This window comes from Rhyacophila brunnea, unplaced genomic scaffold, assembly GCF_057557595.1.
Source record: "Rhyacophila brunnea isolate RB1 unplaced genomic scaffold, BYU_Rbru_1.0 scaffold_20, whole genome shotgun sequence".
In the NCBI taxonomy this organism is placed as follows: Eukaryota; Metazoa; Arthropoda; class Insecta; order Trichoptera; family Rhyacophilidae; genus Rhyacophila; species Rhyacophila brunnea.
Genome location: NW_028232860.1, coordinates 17,830,718 through 17,855,296, shown reverse-complemented (window position 1 = coordinate 17,855,296; position 24,579 = coordinate 17,830,718). Strand labels below are relative to the sequence as shown.

Below are 24,579 nucleotides of genomic sequence, written 5' to 3'. Positions count from 1 at the left end.
TTATTTTTAAGTTAAACTCAAAATAATTGGCCAGTAGGGAATCTTCGCCACCGGCTTAAAATATCTTGACTGGACCGGAGTTTGGCAAGTGATGAACCTGCTCTATGCAGCAGGGGATATGAACACCTTTACGAGAATGCAGAAGGTGAAATAGGAAGGCCATTTTGTCATTATCATTTCCTTGTTATTTACCAGAATATATTGATATTCAGATAGTTGAGGTTATAAATCAGTCTTCCAGCCTATTGGGTCTTTCCTCTGGAATAAATACACTCTAACACAAGTAACTTAACGAGCGCTCGAAATGGAAAAGTTTACGAACCGGAGCGCTCGACAATTTTCTGAAGATATTAACATATTTATAAATTTTATGTGTATTTTATAAAAATAAGTTAGATTTTTTGTTATATGGCCTGTCCAGCTGAGACGGTCAAATTATTTTTTCCACGAGACGGAGCGGAGACTACCGATTTCACGAACCGGAACGACGCTCCGGTTCGCTCCTATCCAATTCGAGCCCTGAACTAAACATTTTCGCCAAGTACGAGGATCGACTCCGCAGCTTTAAAGATGGCCACGTCATGTATAAATCCACCTCAGGGACTGTTCTTTATAATAATTATTATAGTAGCTCCCAATAATTAAGATATTCGATTTTTTATCCATTAGAAAGAATTAATATACTCATGACCAGGGGCGTCACTGCTAATTTACTCCGGCAAAATAATTGTAAAGACCTCCAACAAAAGCCTCTTTCTGAAAACTGCGAACAATGGCGGCGCTCGCGCTGTGGAGTACGACATTGTAATGAAATTAAATTATAAACGCCCCTTTCAATATTTCCATGCAAGCTTTCAAGTCAATTGATTTTTTTTACAGTGTGTGTATATTATAATATAATAAATTAATAATGGCCACGCGAAAGTAATAATAACTCAAATGTCAGGTACAATACTTTATTAATAGCCAATTAAGTTTGTTATGAATAGTTTTTCCGCTCGCATCTACCTAACACACAATATATCTACTACCATAGCTTTATAAATAATACTAGAGAGGGGATATTGTCCGGATCAAGGCCCACTATGGTCAAACCGTGACATGAAACTGTACATTTCGATCGTAGGGCTAGGCTATTGTTCATACTTCGAGTGGAATATGGTAGCAATCTGTAGAAAATGATGATTGATTAAACCCACCAAACCATCCGCCTCGCACAGTCTTAATTGAGTGTATCACGCCCCTGGGCTTGATGTGAAGCATCAGAGTATTTTTACGCATGGAAAAAATGTCTAGCAATTACCCTAGCGCCTGGACTGCACTCACGTGTGCTTTGACTGAGTTTAAATGAACTTATTTAATAAAATGTGCCCATGAGAGAGACGGAGTACTAACAAAAATAAAAAATGTAAATTATATACATACTTACTTATAATAATATAAATAAAAAAGTAGATACCTAAGCGATAGCGCTCATAGAACGCGTCGAGCGGGCGAAGTCGGCGAATGCAGTGTTTATTCATAACCATAATCACACGTCTCTTCCCGCGCATTACCCTTCACCTATGTAATAAGCGGCCCAAGCAGCACAAAACAATTATTTTTAAAGCGTCTCTCATAACAAAGCAATAAAAATATTATATTATTTCGGGCCTTGTAATAAATATTTACGACGACATTATTCAACCAGTGATAAACTTGACACGCAATAAAATTAAACAATGATTCTCTGTTATTAAATAATTGCTTTTCACCCGTCGATCGACGAGGCCTCGAGCGGCGTAATTTTGGTAGCCGTGTTCAATGAATGGACTCCATTGTATTTTCTTTCATTCGTATCGCCGAGAAGCGGTGATTCGCGAAAAAACGATGATTCATGCGGCGGGCGCGTATAATGCGTCGTGAAATCCAGTGGGCGCTGGCGTATTTGATTACGTTGTATTTTCGTTGATTTACGCTCCACTTGTAGAAATTTTGCGCGAGCGCCGCACTCGCTGCGTCAATGGGCTTTATGCCTAATACAAAACAAAGCGAATTCAAAACTGACGAATATTCTATGCGGGGCTCGAAATGGACCAGAGTACACCAAAGCGTAGTTCCGGTTCGTGAAATTCCCGAGATTATCGCTCCGTCTCGTGGAAAAATAAATATTGTGCTCAGGTTCGTAAATTATTATAAACCAATACAATTCACTTACTTTTATAAACTATTCTTTTATTTTTGTTTGATACCTATATATAAAATTAGATAAATACATATATTGATATTTTCGAAAAAAATTATCGACAATATTGTACAATATTCGAGCACGGATTCTATGTGAAGAGATCTTCATGATCTCAGTAAGACGCCGCTGTATATGAGGCGCAGTATGCTAAGGCGTAAAACCCACTTAACGCAGCAAGTGGGGCTCTCGCGCAAAATTTCACAAGTGGCGCGTAAATCATCGAAAATACAACGTAATCAAATACGCCAGCGCACACTGGATTTGACGACGCATTGTGCCCGCCTGCCCCATGATTCATCATTTTTTGGCTTCTCAGCGATACGAATTAACGAAAATACAACGTAGTCCATTCATTGAACACGGCAAGCAAAATCACGCTCCTGGCAGCGTCGTCGATAGACGGGCGAGAAGGCATTATTTAATAAAAGTGAACTCTTTGTTTAGTTATTGCGTGCCGATATTTCGCTGGTAGAATGATGTCATCGTGAATATTAATTACAAGCCCCGAGAAATTTAATAATATTTTTATTGCTTCGTTATGAGAGACGCTGATGCCGACCAGTGGCTGTTCTCTCTGCACCGGTCAAACTATTTGAGTCCATTTTACATAAATATATATATACACACGTGGATGGTCAGCTGACTGACGCTCAACATGGTTTTCGATCTACTCGATCAACAGTTACCAACCTCATGGAGTACACTGAATACATATCTCGTTCACTAGACAATCATTGTCAAGTTGATGCAATTTACACGGATATGTCAAAGGCTTTCGATCGAGTTGATCATGATATTCTTTTAACTAAACTGAGTGCAGTAGGCGGATCTATTAATTTTGTAAATTTTTTCAAATCTTATTTTTCACATCGTTGTCAATATGTCGAGTACGCTGGGTGTGCATCTGAAGTCTTTCAAACTCTTTCAGGTGTTCCCCAAGGATCAAATCTTGGACCAATTATGTTCCTCATATTTGTCAATGATATAGTTAAAGCCATGGATGGAGTAGAATTTTTACTTTTTGCGGATGATTTGAAATTATATGCACCAATTCGCAATGAGTTGGACTGTTGCATGTTACAGAGAAATCTCTGTTCAATTGAAAGTTGGTCAAAAAAGAATAAATTAGAATTTAATACTGACAAATGCTTTTGTATTACTTTTTCTAGGTCAAGAACTCCGATTAAATACAATTATATTATGTCAAAAAATTCTTTAAAACGTCAATCTGAGGCGAAAGATCTTGGGATAATTTTTGATTCTTCATTATCCTTTCACTCGCATATAACTTCCACGGCTCTACGTGCGAGTAAGCTTCTAGGATTCATCATGCGACAATCCAAACCATTCAAGAATCCTAATGTATTACGTACACTCTACGTCTCATTAGTGCGTAGCATTCTTGAATATGGGTCGATTATCTGGTGTCCTTATGAGGTTTCCTATAAGCTTATTTTAGAACGCGTCCAGAAGAAATTTCTTCGATGTCTTTATTTTAAAACATTTAACTATTTTCCTTTCGATAATTCGTCAGATGATTATTTTCCGACTGCCTTTCTACAAGGCATGCTTACTTTTCACTCTCTTGAATCTCGTCGGTCTCTTCTGCTGTTGAAACACTTTTGCCTGTTATCGCGAGGGATGGTTTCCAATCCTGGTGTCCTAATGAATTTGAATTTCCATGCGCCTGTCAATTACCTACGTGGTCGCAGTCATGATTTATTCTGGATTGGAACCGTTTCCTCGTGTCAAGCCTATCAGGCACCATTAGCGAGGGGTGCAAGACTAGTAAATGCGCTCCCTAAAGACATAGACATTTTCAATGATGTACTTTGCATTTTATTTTTGAAACTGCATTTTTCTGTATAAAATTGTATATTTTCCGTTCTCAAAAATTATATTTTTCTGTATTAAATTATACTTAAGTATGTTTTGATTATTTTTTTTTTTTTTTTGTTATTATTATTGTTATTGTATATATATTTCTGTTTCTATATTCTCTTCTCTCTTGTGAGGGTAATGTTTGACTTATAATGTAAATCTCATGTTGTGTACGTCTTGAATTTAGATTTGTTATGTCCACAATGTTTTGTATTCCTAAATAAATAAATAAATAAATAAATAAATAATAATTATTTTGTGCTCCTTGAGCCCTTATTACATAGGTGAAGGGTAATGCGCGGGTGGGAGGGGGCCTACTTCGTAGAGAGCGCACCGAGCGCCGCGTTGGTGGCTTTATGCCTAAGCGATGGTGCCCACAGAACGCGTCGGGCGCCGCACTCGCGCAAAATTTCTACAAGTGGCGCATAAATCATTGAAAATACAACGTAATCAAATACGCCAGCGCCCACTGGATATGGCGACGCATTATACGCGCGCACCGCATGAATCATCGTTTTTTCGCGAATCACCGCTTCTCGGCGATACGAATGAAAGAAAATACAATGAGTCCATTCATTGAACACAGCGAGCAAAAACACGCTGCGCGAGGCATCGTCGATCGACGGGCGGAAAGCAATTATTTAATTACAGAGAAGTCATTGTTTTATTTTATTGCGTGTTCAGTTTATCGCTGGTTGAATAATGTTATCGTAAATTTTAATTACAAGCCCCGAAATAATATAATATTTTTATTGCTTTGTTATGAGAGGCGCTGTAATAATATTTATTTTGTGCTGCTTGGGCTGCTTACTACATAGGTGAAGGGTAATGCGCGGCGAGAGACGTGTGATTATGGTTATGAATAAACACTGCATACGCGGACTTCGCGCGCCCGACGCGTTCTGTGGGCACCATCGCTAATAGGCGGGGGACGCTAAATACGCTAATTACGCGTCAAAGTTCATAATTAATATCATTTGTCTGATTCACTTTAGAAATTCATTCAGTTTCCCGATTTTTTTTTTGAGAAACCTAATAGTAATAAGTAAATTACTTAATAATATAACTTTATCATGGATGGATTAGACATAAAATATTGACTTTGCATATTATCCATTGGATTATTTCAGGTTTCACTAAATATATTCTCGTGCAAGACACGTACGATCATAAAATTGGTATTTAATAACATAATAACAGAAGATAAGGAAATTCGTAGCCACCGTGACTTATCTTAGCACTTTAACCGGTATAGCTCCAGATATCATTTACTTAATTACAGTTTTATATGGTTAATTTATAGCCATCTTAATTGGCGGTTAAGTAAGCATAGAGAAGCCGCCATGTTTATTTTGGTCAATTAATTTGAAACGTTTGAAAATAATTAATAATTAAAGGTTAGGCTTATCGAATTGCCTCTGCTATTAGGCATACGAAGACGACCTTAGACATTGGGTATAATTGGCGATGATCTCTCCTGCTCATCTAATACTATTTAATTATAATTGAACCTCTTAAAAGGCGCAATTGAAAATATGAACATACCAATGGTTTCGCGCGTTTTTCTAACAGGGGCGAATTCATACCAAGTCGTTACGTCTCTCACGCCGTCAAAATGCTACACTTGTCATTATTTTAGTATAATCTTTAACACTAATTAATATACTTACTTAAAGCTGTTTTGAAATAATTTTGGGATAAGTAATACCTACCTATTCAGAAATATAAAAAAGGATTGATCTCTTTATCCGGTGGTGTCTTGCCAAACTCTGCTTATCAGAAAGCATGGCATGGGATAATTTTCGCGCCTACATCGATGTACTTAGTGACTAGATTCACCCAGTGACGGGCTTAGGGGCATGGAGGACCGAAGCGTTGACTGATTTTGAGGCCAACCACGAAAAAAAAACAAATTCCAACCACCTAATAAAAATAAAAATTTAACTTTTCCCTACACTTTAAAATATGAATAATTTATTTGTTTGTCTACAAGCATTTATCCATCGTGCGGTGGTGGTCGTACATTCCCTTTTGATGTAAGTTGTAAGGATTCTGTTATGCTTTGGGTAATATTTTATACTCAATCTGTGATTCAGTTAAAAATTAAATCACTGGTCTTAACTGTTTCGAGGCCCCTTTTAAATTTTCTGACAAATCAATTGCTTCATCTGCGTCAAAGAAACTCACCGCTGACGTCACCCAAGTAGAACACTGCTCCAAACCCTGCTTATCGAAAATCAGTACATCGCAGTAGCCTTTGGCTGCCTCCCGCTCATACCGCTCTTATAGATTTTTTTTTTATAATATATATTATACTACTGTTAGGTACTGTTACATATTTCTTTGTTTTCTTTAAGTATATCATGTTGTGAACGTTTTGAATTCCAATAGGTATATGGAAAATAAATCAATTAGAATTATAGAATTTGAATAATCATAGCCACGCGTCCCCGATAACCGCTTGTGGTTGCAACTCGTAAGTTAGTATCTCGCATTAGGTTACATTTACACGGAAGATTTCATCGCTAAAATCAAAGAGTGTCTGGCCATGGAGAATGTACCCATACAACTGCTGAAGATCCACGGTGGAAGCGATGGACGTAGTTATTAGTAGGAGGAATAAGAGTGAACGTCGGTGACACTAAAATTATAATAAAAAAATTTCAATACATCTCTATAAAAAAATTATAATTAATTATGAAATTGACTCCCTTAATTCTCCCCTGGCTTACAATAAATTAATATTGTATGAAGTTATGCATAAATGTATTCAAATTAGAAGCTACATAGATTTTATACACACTGTACGTTACAATATAGATAGGTATTTCGATAGAATTTATACAATTTAATGATGCATATCGAATTGTATTTCAATTTTGACGAATTTTGAAACTAATAGCAATTAAGGAACACTTACTATAACGTACACGAATAGAAAATAACGATATTCCTAATCCCAGAAAGCGATTAATTTATTTCCCAAGAGGTCATATCATTCGTATTAACCTGAAAGGCAGGTCAAAGGGTACGTGAATCTAATATGTGGTAATGAGTCAATTTGCTTTCATTTTGTAATAAATTACTATATTGACTGATTACCTGGTATGGAGATAATTATTTATCTTATGCCAGAGTCTAGCACAGTGATTCCCAATTATTAATGGACCTCGCGTATCCCCGTATCCGGAAATTTGTACGTAAACAGTTCACCGCAGGACATTTATTCGCAGTGACGTTCCTAGATGAAATGCCGCCCCTAGGCAGTGGCAAAATGCCGCCACATATTTTTATACAGTATTTTTTATCATCCTTTCATTACACCAATATCTAAGAAATGTGTTGTATGGATATATACCACTAAATCTAATCTAAATGCCATCTTTGCCTCAATAGACAATATTTCGAGTCCACGGTTTCAGATACATTCAAAATTACACCTGACAACTTCCAAAACTCGCGAGTGACAGATAAACATACCTATTTCGATGTATTTTGAATTAGATAACTATGTACATATCTACAATTCAAATATAATTCGAAAATCTGCACGTATCATTGCTGGACGTGACGTTTAAGAACAACGGAAGTGAACTAGACATCGCGAACCCGACAAAAAAAATATAGTCCTGATAAGACTTTTATAGTAATTAATACATTTTGTTTCCAACCTGTGAGCTGATTTTCTTAATGGAAAGATATTTCGATTATTACTAAGTTTAGGTAACTATTTTTATATTTACCTAACGATTCTCCTTGATTTGCCGCCCTTCGGGTAACTGCCGCCTCCAAGCGACGCTCAATCTGCCTACCACCACGGGACATCACTGCTTATTCGTGCGCCGCAGTACGTGAAACATGAGTTCGTGTAACATTTAATCAAATGACAAGTTCTTCGTTGAACATTTCACCGTGGAGTATATTTGTACGTATGCTACAACATGTGGAGATGCCTTTACTAGGTTAGGTTAGGGCAGGGGTCAGCAAACTTTTGGACCAAAGGAGCCAAATATGAGTGGCACAACGGTTAAAAAAAATTCGCGAGCCATACGAATATTTTTATAAATATGATTTATTTAAATGAATTAATTACATTTTAAAATTGTTTATTTATTAAGCGAAGAAGATTTCCTGAATAAAACCAACGTAAATATATGTTTTTATTGTTGAAATTATAAATATATTTTTTACAGAATATGAATTACATACAATTTTCACGCATTCCCTAAGAATAATGTGAACAATACATTTCTTTGGAGAGTTTCTGTATGTTTGGTATGTAACTTGTAGTTTTTAATTTCAGGCGCGATTCCAAACTTTCATCGTTATTTGGCTTCTCTAAATGCTATTTATATTGTTCATGTTTGAAATTGATTGTTCACATACATATATTATGTAGACTCGAATATGAACTACTCCATGTATTGAAAATCGTAGTATCTACTTTATGTCGATCTTTTAGAGCACTCCGCTTGTGTTGTGCAATTGAATTGCATTTTTCTCTCCCCAAACCCTCAATTTTGGTGGCAAGACCTACAAATTTGGAGCTCCATAACTCTTTGCTTGTTAAATCCACCAATAAAATTGTATTTCAAAAGTGCTCGAGTCAATATCAAATAGAGAAAAATTTAAGTTGTCGACTTTTACAATGGGCAGATTTAAAACAACAACAATCAGACCTTTTTGCATCAAACATCACGGAGCGAAAATTAGTCTCGCGATTACGTTATTATAAATAATATAATAAGTGTACAAATCAATAATAAAAATTAAAAATTGTGAATTCTGCCAAAGTTTTTATTGGGAATTTGGCAAAGAGCCACACGCCAATACCCAAAGAGCCGCATGTGGCTCGCGAGCCGCGGTTTTCTGACCCCTGGGTTAGGGTTAGGGTTAATCTAATTTGAACAGTACTATTTCCAAACTATCGCCGCATTTTGTAAGATACGTACAAATGTATTCCACGGTGAAATGTTCAACCAAGAACTCGTCATTTGATAAAATGTTCTACGAACTCATGTTTCACGTACTGCGGCGCACGAATAAGTGTCCTACGATGAACTGCATACGTACAACTTACATGTAACCGTGTATCCCTGGGGTTCCGTGAAAATTCGCGAACTTGCGAAAAAGGTACGACTCTTCGAAATCTTTTTAGTGCCTTATAGTGCCGTGTTGAAAATTTCTCTGGGTTATTTGGCACTTTGTTGCATTTAGAAAATTTACGGCGTCATACTGCCAACGTGAAGATCTCTTCACTTTGAATGTTCTTCAGTTTTGCATTAGCTTTTGTTACTTACTATAATTTTCAATATTGCCTCTACGTGTCCATCTCTCCCATGGGTACTCTTAACTTAAAGTCATGTAAATTTAATCAAAGCACATTTGAGTGCATGGTGATCTCAGTCTTGGGTGACTGCTCCTGAGACATTCCCAGTAATAATAAAAAATATGCTTCACAATCAATCGTAGGGTCCTGTGATACGCCCGATTAAGACCGGGTGTGGTGCGGGGCGGGGTGATTGGTGGGTCCATTAACTTTAATGGCTTATTTATAGTATCCAAGTTATTGTTGAGGCACTCAGTCCTTCGGCTGCCCGAAGGAAATAGGCGGATGACTTCAAGAGAAACGCAGAGAAGCTTGGTGTGACCGACCGGAGAGAGGTAGCACGGGATAGAAATCCCTGGAAGATGGTTGTGCAGATCTTAATGGTCTGTAGTGCCAGCTTAAATAAATAACTTATTGTTGAAGTAGTTAGAGTGTTACTTATGATGGGAAATTTTTAGCGGTAAGGAATGAAGAAATTCAAATTAAGGTATTCAGATGTCGCCACCTACTACTCGCTGTTTATTTTATGCGGCTTGTGTTATGTTAAAGAAATAAAAAAGATAAAATCTTTTATTTGCTCTGTATTTTATTTGCTATCTTATGCAGTGCTCGAAATGTAAATATTCACGAACCGGAGTATTTGATGATTTTTCAAAAATATTAAAGGGTAACCAATGTTTTTTTTTTGTTACAAGTATGCCTACCTTGGACTGATAATGCAATTAATAAGTGTACCTATTTAAACTTCTGACATGCATATTTACAGAAGGCTACAGTATATAAAAATCTCATTTCTACTAATTATAACCCCATAATTAGGTCCGGCGTGGTTTGTATATTTCTATGGGATGTCACAATTAACAAAAATACCATTATTTTAATTACCCATTTATTATTATTTTTAAATTCGGAAGCTATACCAAAGACAATGTTTTACCAAAGGATTGTTTAATAGAGACGTCGCATAAAAAATAAAATCTGGTCGTTGAAGGCCGAAATATAATAAAAAAATAATCCATCTAAAAAATCTTTGTAGGAAAATAACACAGAAGCCCATCATTGATTGTAGAAATAGGTCATTATGACATGTCGTATTTTTTTTTTTACAATGCATCCAACATGTCTCATATTACTTTATAATGTGTGAAATAAACTTAATCAATTATTTTCCTAATAAGGTAATAAGTCTCCACCAAGAACGCAGTTTTTCATTTTTTACGAGACCATTCCATTTTAAATCCTTGTCTCGTTGAACAAAAATCAAAACAATAGTAGGTATTTTTATGTATGTAAAGAGATTACTAAAAGGAATTAAGTAAGTATATAAAATAACTAAATACATTGCTTCTTGAATATGTTATGAAATAAAAACTACTTTAAAAAGCTAAAACATAATATTGTTTAAACAAAAAAGCGTCGGCCAAATATTTATGAGTACCTATGTCAGTTTAAAGATGTTTCACTTTCGATTGTTTCATCAATCCAGTCTCTGAATACCGGTACCCTGGCCCAGACTCCAGGATAAGCAGCCTGTGCACATCCGTTGCCCCAAGACGTGATGCCAATGAGGGTTCCATCAATTGCAAGAGGTCCACCTGAGTCCTTCTGACAAGCGTCAGCTCCACCTACTCCAATTAATCCAGCACAGATCATGTTGTCGTTGATTCCAGAGGTGTAAGCATCAACGCATTCCTCCTGGTTCACGATAGGAAGGACAACTCTGTATAAATTCTCAGGAGAAGATCCTCCTTCCTATAATAAATTAAATCATATTAGTTTTCAATAAAAATATTCCTTTAACAATATACAACGCCAACAAATATCAGTTAAGGGTGATGCTTCTACCTACCAGAGGCACCTAACGGAAAAATACGAAGCTTACAATTTGAGATATTTTTTTTGATAATTTACAATTTCAACTGTATTAATTAATAAATATGTATCTGAAAACGTTAAAAAGAAAAATATTTTTTATTTTAAGTCAAAGACAATTGTATAAAAAATGTTATAGAATATGAATTTGTCACAGGACCGCATCTTATTATTACGTTATAGTTTATGGTCATATTTATTATTTTCCTCGTAAAGATTTTTGACTAATTCATAGTTTTAGTTTTTTCTATATTTATTTAAGAAAAACATCGATTTTTATGAAAATATAAATGTGTATAACTTGAAATCCTTTTTATTTATATGAAATCTTATTAAAGTTTGGTCCCAATATTGATCAGGCACCCAAAAGAGTCACGACAAAACGTGTTTTCTGCGTCATTAGCAACATTTTCAATAAATACAGACGAGGTGGGGTTTGTTCGAATTCTGATTAGACAGATTAATTCGATTGGGACCCATTTTAATAAAACCCACTCTCGTTGGGGTCTACGAAACTAAGAAAGGAAACATTTCAAATGAATACTGATGCATAGTTTTAAAACTTGGTGAATTGAATAAAAGAAAATTTAAAATGATTAGCTACACTTACGGAGAGGTCACCCCATCCAGTGACAATCGCTTTGGTTCCGTCAGCGACCTGTGCTCCTTGCAGGGGAAGATCAATAATGGCCACGTTAGTCCCCAGGATTAGTTCGCGTTCCAAGAACATCAAACTAATATCACAGTCATATCTGATTGTCTGATTATAATTAGGGTGCTGGATGATTTTGGCAACTTGACCGATTTGTCCTCCAGAATTGTGATAAGTAGATCCAGCGCGGATTCTCCAATCTTTGGCAGTTGTACTGAAACAGTAAAACCATGCATTAGTCCAGTGTTCCGCAACTGGTGTGCCGCGAGACAATGCTAGGTGTGCCGCGGAGCATTGTTTAAAAAACACAAATGATTTTGTATATTATACAATACTTACTTGATAGCCAAAATTGCGTACATGGCTTTTAATAAATAAATTTGAGCACCTGCATAAACTTAATAAAACAATGCAAGGTTAGAATGAAAATATATTGACGTGATCTGATAAATTAGAAGGATTTAAGACAAGGATCTCTACAAATGTACCAAAGGACCTAACAGACCACCAATGAAAACAAGCAATTAATTTTGGATCCGTCTCCAAAACATTTAACTTTGCTATAAAATAAATTTATCATTACTTTCATCCAATCAATACGACTGATTCGAAACATTTTTGCAACCAGTGCCGAAAATTCTATAGAAGCGCTTATGCTATTTTCTAGATTTCGGTTGATAAAGAATATCCTCATATTTTTGAAAAGGCTACCAAACTAAGTAATTAAGGCCAAGTACGTTCATTGAAACAAACTCAGGTATCATATTAATTAGTTATTTTATTGCTAACTATTACAAATACATGGGAATGTGTACATTTGGTTCTTCGTCGTGTGTTATGGATATTTAATTATTTATCAAATAGGTATGTAATGTAATTTTGGTACATGTCCCCGATAAGGCCTCTAGCCTGGGGGCCCAAGCTCAGGGTGGGCGGCGTGGCAGGTCAAGCAGGTAAGTGAGATAAACATGTTTGCTCTTATAGCAAAAAAAATCTGCTTAGGCGCTGCTTTACTTTACTAACATTAATATTTTGGCACATGCGATTGTGGGATACAATTTATTATTATTGTGCCAATACTTGACATGTAACCGTAATTCAAGTGGATGTATTAATAAATACAAAAATCGCTTAACATAGAATCAATACGATTAATTTTACCTCGAACATCATTTAAAAAAACGCTATTTTAAAATATCAAACTGTCTCTAATCCTAGCGATACCTAGGGGGGCGCCGAAGATTCTGGCTTGGGGTCAATGTTTTGGTGTATACATTGTTTTACGTGTGGTGTGCCGCGGAATTCTGGGAAGACCTGTAGTGTGCCGTGGCTGAGAAAAGGTTGCGGAACACTGCATTAGTCTATTTATATGTTGATAAAAAATAGCGGATCATAATTGATTGGGAATGCCATTCGATTATAACATCCCAGTAAAAAAAAACACATTGCACCGTATTGTCAATATTGTCATTGTATTTATTATATTGTAACGATTGTACCCACAATGTTTATTTTCTTATGTCGATAACCCGTGATAGTTTAGTGTTCAGAACCACTGCTTTATGAAAAATTTGTAAGCAAATATCAGTAACCAAATCTGTGTACTTATGTTTTTTAACTTTAGATACAATATCAATGTGCGATGTTAATTACGAGCTTGCAGTCGCATGCAAAAACGACCATAAAAACAATAAATTTATTAAAGTCGTCAGTGATACATTTATAATATGCGTGTTTGTATATACGTACCTCGACACCTGTTTAATGAAAAAATCGCTAGTAAAGATATAGTTTTTATATTACGCAATGGTCGTAAAAAATATATTTCATAATGACATGGTGTTCAATACTACAGTGCGTAAGTAGTTAATACTTAGCTAGTTTGAAATTAATACAAATTGAAAAAATAGTACTACAATACTACAAATTTTAACTGGCATGGACATATACTAACTCTTCTGTGCAATGGGCAGCTGTGATGATAATACTAGCGCTGATTATGGATCCTCCGCAGACCTGGTTGAATTCAGCACCATCATCGTCGACTTGCAGAAGAGCGACTTGGTAAGGTACCTGGCTTATTTCAACGGGGGCACCTCCTATTATGCGATCATCAATGGCTGGGAGTGATAGCACTGCGGCTGTTGGAGTACAAATGGTTGTGATAAACAAAATAATGTATCCACATACTAAAATATTAATAACACGACAGCTCTCGAAATGGAAAATTTTACGAACCCGAGCGCTCGATAATTTTGGGAATATATCGACGGCCCCAGGAAAAACCATGATAAGTCTAAAATCATAAATGTTCAGGAGCGCGAAAAAGCTAAAATATTTACGCTATTAAATTCATCATATAAAATGAGTAAGTTTTTTCTTATCTTATTTAAGTAAATCAGATAGACCATTTTATGGTCTATATTCCTATCAAAATTTAATGGTGATTAATTAATTAACAGCTGAGATAATGTCCAAAAATCGTTTTTATTTGGAATAATATTACGCACTTTATATTTCGACTCGATTCAACATGCTTTTGCGCGGACGAAATAGATTACTGACTCCGCATAACACATTCATATTCTGAGATAGAAACCTTATTTTACGTCGCATTTTTCTTACTCTATACGATTTTATTAATTACAACTATAGTTATAACGCTCTTTTACGGAAAAATTGACATTGCGCAATATTTAACTCGAAATAGTACAGCGTGTCTATAAAATCTTAACAAGGGATATAGGGACATATTGATATATATATATTTTTATACGGAGTTTTTATAATTTAAATGTATTTAAGTATGACTTTTTATGTTTTTTTGCAAATTATTATTGATATTTTTATAAATAATCAGAATATGTACATTACGAAATAATAAACATTCAGGAAAAATGTTTATAATGGAATAATAAAGAAGTTATGAGGAAATTAGTACATAACACTACTTACTACACCATCAATAAAATATCTATTTTTTATACCTACTTCGTAACAAATTTTTCATTAAAAATATAGAATAGATAGAAAAAAACAATATAATGTTAATGGTCATGTATATCAGTAGAACAATTTTAATTTAATTAATATTCAGTACAATTATCGAAACCAGAGAGATAATATATTTCATTAAATAAATCATTGTAAGTTCGTTAATAGTTTACATAAAGGATATACTGAGTGAATTAAATTAGTAATTATCACTTTAGAACACACATAATTATTATTGTTCAATATGAAAATACAAAAATATTAAATAACTAGTGGAATATAATATTATACATAACAATTTGGCACAAATGTACCTACCAAAGCATCGAAATGTTGGAAAAAATATATTTAAGTAGGTTTATTAGTTTCAAAAATTTTAATACTAATAAACCTAAGGAAAGTGTTATTTATAACCTAATAATTATTATTTAAAGACAGCTGAATTCACTTTCGTTATCAAATGAAATAGCATTATTAAAATGTTCATCAGCAGAAATTAAATTCATATAAAATTTATACTAGGCTTGTATAACACACACATTCTATAATCACGATTAGGTAATTACCTATCTAAAATAACATTGATACAACATTATGTAGTTCTTATGTAACAAGAGTGATAAGTGATAACCTTTTCAGTACCTACCTTATATTATCTTTTTTCAATTCAATTTTTGCAACATGGTAATATCATTAAGATATTATCTTTCTGTAGGTAATTGATCTTGTAAAATTGTAATTATAAGCTTATAAATACTGATCCAGTGATCATATTAACTATCGTTGTGTTTTTCTAATGTTTATTGTTGATATGAGTTTAATTACCGATTAGTAAACATAGATGGATTATATTTAATTGTCAACATAAATCATGAAACATCAGTATAAGTACGTCTTAACTGAACTCAGTTATGTTAATTAATACGAGGTGTCATGATTGCATTAATATAATTGGAAAGTTAAAATAAGTATGTACCTCCGAAACATTGTAATATTAAGTTTAAAATTTAAATAATCGTGGTACGAATCTGCATTTTTCTAAACGGTTGGCTTTCAAGTAGTATTTTCTTTAAATGATACATTATGTTATCTAATCCAATCGATTACGTAGAGTTTTTTTATTTATCAACAAAACATCGTTTAATATCCGTTGTCATTCATATCACTTTATTTAACTTATTTTGATCGATCTAAAAATTGTATAACTCCGACCGATTTAACTTAGATAAAATAATAATTACTATTTTTGCTAGTTTTCATATTTTAAAACATTCATATTCAATAAACTACTAAATAATTTACTAGATTTAAAAACCAATTGATATTTTGTTCAATAGTATAGGTACCTACCAGATACCAAATTTTAATCTAATCTTACATACATTACTTACCTAGATTCTAGACAACAATAAATGCTTCATAAACTGACTATTATCACACACGGTTTTCGGTAAAATTCTATTGAAAATAATAGATAAAATAAGTTTTCAAAAAACCCGGCTAATCTCCCTTTTAGGTGACCGATGCAATAATAATTTATAATCCACAGAGCTCGTTTTCGAGAAATATTAAATGTACAAAGTAATAATAATATATACCCTTTTATATTATTGCAAAAATACTATTAACACGTAGGACGTATTTTTTTTATTTTTAGCCGAACTCATAATATTATTATTACAATGAGCTTAAGTCGGTCCCAATCAACTAGTAAGCCTTTCGGAAATTCTCACCATTTCAAAGTGTAGGTAATAAAAATGATTTTTTTCACTTTCTTAAGTCATAAATATTATTCCGTAATTAGTAAGAATTTAGCTAAAAGAATAATAAAATAAACTCTCTTGTATTTGCTAGCTAGGTAAGTCCTTCCTTTTAAATAATAAAATATTTTGTAATTTAAACATGAAAATACTGCCTAGTTGTTATTATCGATGTACAAGACTAATTTAATCAAAATGTGTCATACTGTACCGAAAATAAAATAATGTTTTGAAGTTAAAACATAATATTATAGGTATAAGCATCGGTCTATAACATCGTGGGTTCCGAGTTCGAATCATGGATCTGAAAAATAGATACAAACTGTTTTTCAATTTGTGCTCGGAGTCCTAATAGGTTGAGCAAGTGGCTGACATCCATTTCTCGTAAAAACAAAACCTGTTCTCCAATCTGTGGGGGGCCTCATTAGGATCGGACATGATCGGATATTTTAGGTGGGTACATTTTTAATTGCAAAACAATTTGTTTTCTAGTGATAGGTAATAATATTTAATTAAAATATGTCGTTTTCTGCTGGGTATTTATTTAAATTAAGTTTATTTATAATTAAGTACATACTTTTTTTACTCATCTAAATAATTGAAACAGTGAATTATTATACTTAATGATATATCCATATCGTTTTCTATTGGATATTTGTTTAATATCAAATAATATAACAATTTCAAACTTAAACATTACCTACAACATTGTTTTTTGGGTATCTAAGTAGAAGAGTAATTAACCGAAAATAGTCTAAGAAAGCTTGTGGAGGTCTTTATTTTGCGGTGGATTGAAATTGGCTGATGAATCAAAATTAATATTTAAACATTATTACTGTGTCCTAGTATAGTATAAGTACCTACCTATATTAGTACAAAATAATTCTTTTCTATTTTGTTTGTTTTATATTCAATAATATAATATTTTGATAATAAAACACTAGTACTAGTGACTAGTGAGTAGCTTTTTAACTAAAACTGCATTTACCTACTGCAAATTCCAATATTTTCCGAAGATAAACCAATATATTTTTCGAAACTAATGTGATACGTCAATATAAACCATGCCGTATATTAGGATCTCCGTTAAAGACTATTATAGACAGTATAACAACCCTCTTACTCGTAAAATAAAACGCAGTACACTTTTTTTATTGATATATGACTATACTCCTCGGATATTTATGTGAACACAAATTTGGTCGATGCGATATGTAGATATAGAGCACCATTGTCGAAAACCTAACTTTGTCAATTTTTATGCTAGAGACCTGAAATTTTTACAGGACATGCACAAAAAATATGATATTATAAAAAGCTAATAAAACTTAAAACGCTATTTTCAGACTTATCATGGTTTTTCCTGGGGCCGTCGATATTAACAATATATTTTATTGTATATTATGTATTTTATAAAAATAAGTGTGTTAGATTTTTTATTGCTTGTATGACATAATATCTAGCTCAGATGGTCAAATTAATATTTCCACGAGACGGAACGATGGTTTTAGGGATTTTATGAACCGGAACGGTGCTCCGGTACGTTCCGGTCTATTTCGAGCCCTGTATCACGGTATGAGCTGTGCACAATAGATGAATGCTCCTTGACGTTTAATTTAGGAGCCAAGACTCACAACAACACAGACGACGCTACGCCAACGTAGGTCCTAATTGATTCCAAATGTATATATTATGTAATTGCAATCAAGCAAGACCATTCCGATTGGATACTGGACATTTAATAGATTATTTTTTTATTCAACGTATAATTCACAAGATTTAAGAATGTAATATTATTTTATTGAACATACATAATTTGAAAACACTTCTGAGAAATATATAACCACTAAACAACAGAAAAATCTTTTTGAAAAGGGTACAACACCTCAATATTAAAATGAATACGTTTCGTAGGATAGATCAAATACGTCCAACGAAAATCTGCAAAATAACCCTTATTAGCTTATTACAATGTAGATTATGTACATTTTAACTGTCATATAATCAGGGCTCGAAATTGATCAGAGCGCACCGGAGCGCCGTTCTGATTCATGCAACCGGTAAAATTATCGCACTGTCTCGTGCATATTTATTTTGACTGTCTGAGGTAGATAGGCCATATAACAACAAATCGAACACACTTGTTTTTATAAAATTAGATACCTACTCGATACCGTAGATATACCATAGATACCGTTTAAAAAAATCGGTTAGGTATATGTTCAAACACGCGCGCTAACATGATCTTACTCCCTACTTCATTTATCGTTTGTCAATTTATGGCTACGGCCGTATGTTGTAGCTTAGCCACTGGGAAATGTCAATAGAAATGGCGTATTTCAAAAAATACTACCTTACCTTATTCTTACGTCAATAATTATTATAAAGCAATCATTATTCGTAGGATGTTTATCACATTTGAAAGGTCAAAGACATAGTTTATAATCAGTATCTTTAGAAATATCTTCAAATGTGTTAATCGTGCCCATTTTTTGAATAATAAAATGCCTAATTCTTGTTAAATTTGGGATCACAAAGATTATAAAATATAATTTTTATCGTAAATATGTCACTATATAACGTTAACATTAATTTTACTAATATTTTTGTAAATGCGTTTAAAAATTAATAAATCTCATGAACGTACTGAAATATGACTATTTTCTAAAACATTAGAGCGAGAGGTTTAAAAGAATACTATTTTATGTAATAAAAATACTTTATGCAGTCATCAAATGTTTAAAATAAATATAAAGGATAATAAGGCTGAAGCCTTAATAGATTATCTTCAACGTTTAAGGAATGTCCAGGGTTATGCTCTGAAAATACCATAAAAGCTCCATTTTGACCTACGCTGAGCATGTGGGCCCTTAATAATAACTGAACTAGTATGGATAATAAAATATCACGTTAAAAATCATAACGATGAGAAAAATACGTAAATTTTTCTGTAAAACATTAATTACTAAATAATTAACGCCTCACACTATATATTATATAGGTATATGAGAATATTATGGTATAACAGAGTTAGAAGATCAAACAGAAAATGAATACGTATTCAATTATCATAAATCAAGAATTTTTTCAAATTTAATTTAGTAGAAATTAATTACCATTTATGCCAGCCAAAAACACAGTGACAACCAGGAACTTCAACATTTCAAAATACTTAACTCACAATCTAAACCTAAACAATTCCTTCCAGACCTTTTTATACCTAAATTAATCAAAATATCTGACTATCAAAAGATAAAACTTGTTTACATGTTTTTATATAAGTAATATATATATATTTAGGAAAATCTTATCTTGAAAGATCAAATCGACAGCAAATACATCAAAACGATACATTATAATTTGTTAAGATTGAAATAAAATAATATGTGTTGTAACATAATATATTTTTCTGATTTCAACAGTGGCGGAATAATGACGTGCAATGCCCACCTAGTGATCCAACTCTCATGGGAGCCGATTTAAAAATAAAAATATATTGGGTATATTCACGAAAGTTATATTTTTAAAACATATATTAAATTTAATTACATAAACTGAATCTTATATTGAAATAATATATACCTTCATACGTGTGTTACGTACTGCCGCAGGGCAAAGTGGGTACATATTTTACTATTTTCCTATTTATGGGTTTAAAATCTTCGATCTATGACTATCGAAGTTGTATAAAAATGGTGAAAGCTGAAAGTCTCGATAGAATTGGGATGTGTCCTAGCCATGAACCCCACAAAGGGGGGGCTGACAGGGCTCTAGCCTGGGGGCCCGAGCTCAGGAAGGGCCGCGAGTCGACCAAATAAGTGTTATAAACACTCATCACAAATTCTCTCTATTAGTAAAAAAAAGTCATTCTCTTCTTCGCATCTTCAATGATGTTATTATTTAAAATTATGTGGTTGTACGATATAATTTTCAATTGTGTATTGATACTCGACAACTCCATAATTCAAATGGATGTATTAAAATATCTGTAGAGCGTCACACTGCCTTTGTTTTTAGCGATGGGTAGGGAGCCCCGCCAAAGATCCTAGCCTGAGGACCCGGTTCAGGATGTGGGGGCCATGGTGCTAGCACATAGGCATAAAACCTTTCTGCAAAATTTTATAACTCTACAGTCTACACCTACGGCATACTGCGCTTGGAAATTGACCGAGTTATAAAGTTATAAACTTTTCTCATGAATTTGTTTCATTTAGGTATTAAAGTAAATAAAGTCGACGGTGCGAGTTTCATCCATGTTGAGATATTTTTATTATACCTAATATAAATATCGGCGTGGCAATAAAATAATTGTTTCACCTTTTTTAAGTTCTTCTATAATATTTAATTTATTTTTATTATATATGGGGATTAACGACAATTTTGGGTTGGCTCCGATGTTCGCTGTAAGGTGTGTGCGTGTGCGCGCATGTTTTCATCCACCGCACAGTCCTCACACCAAAATATTGTGAAAGAAAGTTTCCTTTGCCAGCTCGAATGCACGAAACCATCACATGCACAATTCTTCGGCTCATTTCTCGGAAGGCGAAGGTCAAATGCGACTAACGCGAGCACGCAAGTGAAATGTTACGTCGAGCTGGATCACTATATCCGTCCCGTTCTATCGCATGCCAAAGTATACGAGAAGAAGATACGTATTTTAGTGTTTATCAATGACCACCTATGTCCTATACACCTCCGAGAGGAGAGATGTGAAAAACATATTATCATTAAATAGCAGCGATATAAATTTAACCACGATTAACTGTTTAGTATTTAATATATTTTATCAACGAATACTTTTCTTCTTTACTTCAAAAATTATCGTTGTTAGTGTTATTATTATATAAACTCACTGAATTTAATAGATACCTTAAAAATATAAGTTTTAATGAAAAGAATGAAAGTGTTTGTGGGGAGAGGGGGGGGGTATAAATTTACCGCCCCGGGTGACACCAACCCTCGTTACGTCACTGCTCAGATGCGTTGATGATCCGCTCACACAATAGAAAAATTAGAAGGAACGTTGGTTGCCACCCGAGCGGTAACGTATTTCGCGCGGCCCTGAGTAAACCAATAATATATAGTTAGTATCTAAGTTTGATTGGATGCAGCTGTTTTGATTAAATAACTATTATTACTGATAACAACATTGCGCAATGAATTTGTTGATCTGTGGACTCGGTGGTCAAAAATTTGATTCCGATTGACTGACTGATAAAGAAATGTCTGATATGATTATCACCAACTGAACTATTCGATCTACTGAATGCGAACAGTATGACATGAAATATAGAGATATCATATTTAGACTCTTGTCATGATATTATAAGAATACATTTAAGTAAGAATCATATACTAGGAATAAATAAATAATTCTCTTTGACCTAATAAATAGGCTGACCACCCATCTCATTTTGTAGCTCAATAGTACTTAGTCCCTTTTCCCGGCTGGCCCCGCCTGTCAACCCCTTCTCAATGAAATCTGGATTTAAATTTAAGTCATTTTCTTTTCTAAAGCATTCGTTACACGCTCAATCTCACGATCGCGATCATGGATTAAACTGACTCGGTCGCGATCCCGATTGAACGTCTAACAAGTCCTGCCTAACAGTTCTTCTGATCAAGGTACTGCTCCAATCAACATAATAATATACAATAATTTATATTAATTTTCATAAAAAAAACTGGAAAATGCTAATTAATTGAGCTCACTCACACTGACCTCGATGGTAGAGCGCCCGTCTCTGAAGCTGGGAACCGCATTAATCGCAGATTCAGCGCATCTATTCTATACACAAGACTGCTCTCGGCCGCTGCGACGGCTATCTAGGATAGGTTTGTATCGAAGTATTAGCACTTATTGTAACAATTACAATAAGTTAGTTGTACTCGTAATTGTTACAATTAGTTTTAACAGCACCTTTCTTGGCTATTCTAAATTTTAGAGGGAGATAGACAGTTTTGACTGTTTAGACGGCTAACTTATTGTAATTGTTACAATAAGTGCTAATAGGTACTTCGATACAAACCTACCCTATATAGTATATAGCTTTCGTAGCGGCTGAAAGCAGTCTTGTGTATGGAATATCTAAGTAGCACAGCGCTCGAAATTGAAAAATTTACGAACCGGAGCGCTCGAAAATTTTCTGAGGATATTAACATGGTTATCAAATTTATAAATATACGTGTGCTAGATTTTTTATTATATGCCATATCTAGCTCAGACGGTCAAATTATTTTGTCCACGAGACAGAGCGATAACTTTACAGATTTCACGAACCGGAACGGCGCTCCGATGCGTTCCGGTCCATTTCGAGCCCTAAAGTAGCAAGCAAACATGTGTACCTATATGCTATTTTTTCAATGTATGTTTGTTTCAGTGCAAAGATTGACCGCATTTAACAGGCAGCAAATTTTATCGCCGCAGAGAAACCTATATCCTCCGCTTAGCATCAAAAATCAGGCACGCACACAGGGGGGGAGGATGGGTCCGGACCCCCCTAGAAATAAAAAAATATGACATATAATAACAAATGAAATATTTTTTTTCTTCGCCACGACCTCATGACTGAGGATCATGACCCGAATGATTTGCTGACAAACAGCCTTCTCAATGGACTGGTCCATTGCCGACTGAAGAGGAAAGCCGATGCATTTCACGACTGGTCCTACCTTTCCGCCCCTCCCGTTCTCTATGGATGACCTGCCATTGCCTGTCATTATTAATAAATAGTATTGAAGTGGACCAATCGTTGCTTGTGCAAAAAGTTATGATCAGGCTTTATTAATCTAAAGGTGGCGGTGACTGGTCCCACTCTTCTCAGTATGCTACTATTATACGCAAGTGGCCATTGCACAACATTGGTACAACTATCTGGGGCATCCAATGTTTGCTTTAATATTCCGATGCGTCATACCTAAATGCCAAGACAAAAACGGACACTAACTATCCTAATATTTATGACCGTTAAGCCACGTGCATTCGACACTCACTTGTGGATGCGACAGCTCGTAATAAGCCATAGGTGCTCACCCTTAGGTATAATTACAGGCCAGTTGTGTATCGCTGACTCTCAAAGTGCGGAGTGTCTGGGTATGTGGGATGTACGAGAAAAGGTACGGCTTTCCACGGACGGGGTAAATTTGGAAATCAGTGGCACCTGCTAGGTTTAAAATCAATAAAAAAATATTGTAGAATTTTTTTCAAAATCCAACCCCCCCCCCCCCCCCCAAACAATAAAAATAGCATTACATGATTCAAATTAACTCTCTTTATGTATGGAAGATGCTAGCTTGTAAGTATTATATACAGTCGAAGAGGAAGATGGGACCAACTGAATTTGCTCGTTATAAGCGGTACTCGTTATATCAGAGAATAGTTTTTTTTTAAATGAGCGGTCACATAACAAAAAAGTCGAAAATAAGAAATCTGAAAACCATCGTATAAATCCCCAAAACAAGCATGGCCTTCATAAACTACAAAAGAAGTTGTTTATTGTAACGAACGCTGGTAGGTACCTACGGACTTCACAAACTTTGGATTTTTCAACCATTTGCGTGGATAAATTTTCATTATTGTCGGCGAAAACAACAATTAACTTAACGTTTACGACACTTAACTAGTGTCATAAACGTAATCCGTCCCCGGCGGCATCTTGTCCGATCGGATTTTATTGCTTAGCGTCGAAATGTTTTTAAACGATCGACAGATAATTTTAGCTCGGTATAGTTATATGATAAGTTGCTCGTTATAACAGTGAATAAATGTATGGAGAAAATCATAAACCAAATGTCAACGAATGTTTCCTCATTACATCCGAGATCTCGCTATGTGCAAGATCGTAATAACCAAGTTCGAGTGTAG

The 24,579-nt window shown here is 34.4% G+C and overlaps 1 protein-coding gene across 1 annotated transcript; it reads right to left on the bottom strand.

Annotated features, from left to right (window-relative positions):
- Window positions 1-10,341: 10,341 nt before the first annotated feature.
- LOC147071312 (trypsin-3-like) lies at window positions 10,342-23,738 on the bottom strand. The gene is made up of 5 exons (XM_085948565.1): window positions 23,709-23,738; window positions 22,438-22,465; window positions 13,916-14,102; window positions 11,920-12,175; window positions 10,342-11,189 (listed from the first exon to the last, which is right to left on the bottom strand). The coding sequence occupies exons 1-5, from the start codon at window positions 23,736-23,738 to the stop codon at window positions 10,881-10,883; spliced, it is 810 nt and encodes a 269-aa protein (XP_085804691.1). The 3' UTR covers window positions 10,342-10,880.
- Between the last annotated feature and the right edge of the window lie 841 nt (window positions 23,739-24,579).